The 4729-nt window shown below is 28.4% G+C and overlaps 1 protein-coding gene across 1 annotated transcript; it reads left to right on the top strand.

Moving 5' to 3' along the window:
* Positions 1 to 3131: 3131 nt before the first annotated feature.
* Positions 3132 to 4412, top strand: LOC108563146 (the record flags this gene model as incomplete). The annotated part of the gene is made up of 3 exons (XM_017921740.1): positions 3132 to 3168; positions 3229 to 3741; positions 4221 to 4412. Coding segments are annotated over exons 2-3 (313 nt in total), but the record flags the coding sequence as incomplete, so codon positions are not given.
* Between the last annotated feature and the right edge of the window lie 317 nt (positions 4413 to 4729).

Genomic DNA, 4729 nt, shown 5'->3' with positions numbered 1-4729 from the left:
ATCATTTTTAATTTGATTTGAAATTTTTTGTTTTTAAAACAAAATCGCTAATAAAACCTAGAACAGATCCTTGAGGAACTTATTTTTTTTTTTTTTCAAATTTTGTATTCAAATATAATTGCAACCAAAAAATATCATTTTTAATTTGATTTGAAATTTTTAGTTTTTAAAACAAACAAAAATCGCTAAAAATACCTAGCACAGATCCTTGAGGAGTTTTTTTTATCAAATTTTGTATTCAAATATAATTGCAACTAAATCTAATTTACTATTAAGATTAGTTTATTAAAAAAATAAAAATTAAATTTTAATCAAATATCAACAATATAAAGTACATAGATTTCGATAACTTTAACTATTTTTTTTTTAAATCAATTGAATTAATCTATTTTAATACGTCTAGATTTTGATATTTCGTCCAATTTTTGTTTGCATTCATAAATATTATAAACAACAAACAAAACAAAAAAAAACGATAAAAAGTAGAAAAATAAACTTACACAATATTCTATATTTATAAAACTACTTGAGACTATTTCAATGATTTGTTTACCTTTCATACTTTTATACATAAAATATTCTTACTTTTGCTGCTTCATTATTATTTAAAAATTAAGAAAACTAATATAATTAATAAATTTATTAATAAAACACTCAGAAAATTGAAAGAAAATGTACTTTTGTAGTAAATTAATAAAATGTGTGTATGAGAACTACCCTTATTCATGTACGAGTTAGTGATAACAGATGTCGTCCCTTAAAACTCCCTTAACGATTGTGTTGTTTAAGGGTCGGTTATTTGGTGAATGGATTCGATGAGAAAGCATACTTACCTGGCGTAGGGGTTACTGTGATCATTAAGGCAGTTCCCCCAGGGTGAGGCCCTACCATTGCACTACGGCTGGGCTGACCCTTGCGATTATCCCTAATGTGGATAACTCGGGCGCACAATTTTTGGTAGTCGGGACTGCGTCCGCGCTGTCCCGGTTCATTAACTAAACTTAAATACAAAATTTTCACTTCAATTCACAATTTTCTCATTACTATTAATCTTATAGGATTAATCATAATTAACAATTGTTTCTAAATAAATTTATCAACTTTTTAATTTTTTCTATGTCATTTATGTTTAATTTTACAAATTTTCTAATTATAATTACTCAAAGTTTGCATTTATTTCATTTGTAAAACAACATTAAATAATTAAAACTTTTAATGTTAATATAAAACGTATTTTTTATATAAAAATAAACTAATCTATTATCTATATACCTTGTTTCCTTAAATTTATCATTAAAACATTAGTTTACTTGTAATTTTATTAATTTCAAAAGATGCGCGTATATTTGGTTGCCTACATAAATATATTAGAACATTTATTTTACTAAGTAAATATATTAATAAGAATATCATCTTTTCTTACAGCAATCATTTGTTTTCAAAAAATTACATTATTTGTCGAAAAATATGAAAATTTTATTCCTTCTCATTTTATATTTTTCAAACATTGTCCCTAAATTTTTGTGTCTTTATATTATTAAGTTATTAATTGATATATACTAAGTAAAGTAAATAAATTAATCAAAAAAAATCTTATAGAAATTGGTTGGTATTACATCAGTTGGTATTAATTAAAAACAAATTGACAGAATATAAAATATTTCATATTCTCATTTCTTATTCTATAACTTTCTTGCAATTTCCCAACCTTTAGTGAGTTTCTATTATAAATAAATGTTCTTGTATCATTCAAAGTTACGTTATAAATCGAAAAAAGTTAACTTTTCAAATTACGATGTGCTTGTATGCTTGCCTATGTAAGCAATTTAATTTATCAAGAAATTATTTCATTAATTTGATCATATTAATAGAAAGAAAATGAAATATTCTTAATCATTTTATATTTTTCAAAAAATGTCCCTACATTTTGTGTCTTTCTATAATTAAGTTATTAATTGATATATACTAAGTAAAGTAAATTAATTAATTAAAAAAATCTTATAGGAATTGGTTGGTATTACATCAATTGGTATTAATTAAAAAAAATTGACAGAATATAAAATATTTCATATTCTCATTTTTTATTCTATAACTTTCATGCAGTTTCCCAACCTTTAATGAGTTTCTAATATAAATAAATGTTCTTGTATCATTCAAAGTTACGTTATAAATCGAAAAAGTTAACTTTTCAAATTACGATGTGCTTGTATGCTTGCCTATGTAAGCAATTTAATTTATCAAGAAATTATTTCATTAATTTGATCATAATAATAGAAAGAAAATGAAATATTCTTAATTATTCTATATCTTTCAAACATTGTCCCTACATTTTGTGTCTTCCTATAATTAAGTTATTAATTGATATATACTAAGTTAAGTAAATTAATTAATTAAAAAAATCTTATAGGAATTGGTTGGTATTACATCAGTTGGTATTAATTAAAAACAAATTGACAGAATATAAAATATTTCATATTTTCATTTCTTATTCTATAACTTTCATGCAATTTTCCAATCTTTAGTAAGTTTCTATTATAAATAAATGTTCTTGTATCATTCAAAGTTACGTAACTTTTCAATATAAATGTTCAAATTACGATGTGCTTGTATGCTTGCCTATGTAAGCAATTTCATTTATCAAAAAATTTGATCACATTAATAGAAAGAAAATGAAATATTCTTAATCAATATACATTTTTTTGTATTATTTTACCAAAATTAACATTTAACAATTGTTACATATTGCTACAGTGTGGACATTTAAATAAATTAGTACAAATCAAAACTTCAAAATTAAAAAAAAAAGAAGCGCGTAAAGAAAAGTTGGTTGCCTGTATTAATTTCTAATTGGACTGCGAAAAAGAAAATTTCTATATATAATTATAGATTAAATTCATATAAGTTTTGTTCAAATAATTAATTATAATAATTAATAATTGTCCATATAATTCTTACTAAAAACATTTAACATTTATTTAAAATTAAATATAGATGAATTGTTTCTTTTAAATTTAGTGCAAATATTGCAATAAATGTTATTGTTCTATTGATGATAGAATTGCGGAAATTTGATTGTTATTAAGTGCATTGCCTTAATACGGCCCTGTCGTTAAACTATAAAATATAAATGTCACAATGTGCAGATGAAGTTGCCTATGGTCGTGTTAGGTAAACAACATATGGCTACGTTTTATCTGGATCATATCATATTTTTTGTTGTTGTTGTAGCTCGATAATAACCTGCGTCCGTTGGCAGTCATCGCCGAAAGTAAATATTTGCGCCTTTCACCTCTCCGTTATAGCGTAGATAGATCGAATGATGATGATGCTGATGATGTTGATGATGGACGTGCGTGCATTGCGCAGCTAACATCAGCCCGGTCATATCGCAGTGCAATGTCGTCCGGAGCAGTGTGAATCAGATACAGTGCGTAGAGTAGGTCGTGAACTGTGCAAAGAAGTACAATATATATATATATACACCTTGACAATCGTGCCTCTGATCGCACGACTTCCGTGTGCCGCGCTGACCGGACAGTAATGTGTTTGGGTGTCCTCAGGAGTTGTCGCAACATCTTCATCATCATTAGTTCTTCAGGTGGTTCGATCCTGTTCACGTAATGCTAATGATAAATGGTGCATCCTCGCACAGCAGGCCTCCTCCAGCTTACAACAACATCGAGGAGGCCACCACTTCGGCAGGAGCGCCACCCTCCTACGAAGAAGCCATCAACCCCAACGGTACGGATATACAACCAATGTAGCATCGTTTCTATGAGATGATGCACCGCTCGTTGCGTTCCCAGAGAGAACGAGGATATTTTTAAATCTCCCTCAAAAAGAAAAGAAACCAATACAAATCGGCAGACAGAGTAAACATAAACAAGATAACGAACGGAAAGTAAAATAAATAAATAGAGGAAAGAGGAAAGAAGGAGGAAGCAGACGGACTTTCTCTGCTTCATTTACGAATGATTGTATCAATGGGAAAGTTAAGAAACCGACCGATTCCACTTTCATCTCGAGGGGTCAAAGCGAATCGGCGTTCCTCATTTATTTTAATACATGCAGAGCATGCTTGCGTTTGTCTCACTCATAATTGCATAATGAGCGAAATGGCAATTAGTGTAATTGTATTTTTGTTACGGCTAATTAACGTTGTTTCAACTGCGTATTGATAATAATGACTCTGATGATGATGATGTTGATGATAATTGCAGCGCCACCTCCATCCTATGATTCCCTCTTCGGCAGAGTCAGAGAGGCGAGGAAGACGAGCAAAGGTGTCTTGGATTTCATCAAGAATGTCTTCATTATCCTTCTAGGAGCAGGTAAAATTCTTCAGGTTCCAATCGACATTACAACTTTTCAATACTTTCCGATAACTATGACGCACTCTATTCAAATCACACGTGCGTAATATACACAAAACTAACATAATATTACTTTTTGAAACTCTATATATATTCTCGTTATATGACGCACTTTTATTGAATAACACGTGCGTAATTATACATGGATTTAATGAAATATTAAATCAATTCACTTTTCAAAACTTTAAACTATGACATCCACTCACTTTTAGAAAATTTTAACTTATTTTATCCCGCAAAGTACAGCCAAATGGATAAATTCACAATAATGTATGATTACTCGTTACATTCCCCAAACATTCAGTTTGCATATGCATCTTTTGGATTCATTCTATCTATAATAGTTTTCAAGAAAA

The sequence above is a fragment of the Nicrophorus vespilloides genome, unplaced genomic scaffold (genome assembly GCF_001412225.1).
Source record: "Nicrophorus vespilloides isolate i.1.1-1 unplaced genomic scaffold, Nicve_v1.0, whole genome shotgun sequence".
Lineage (NCBI taxonomy): Eukaryota > Metazoa > Arthropoda > Insecta > Coleoptera > Silphidae > Nicrophorus > Nicrophorus vespilloides.
This window is presented reverse-complemented; position numbering and strand designations above follow the sequence as displayed.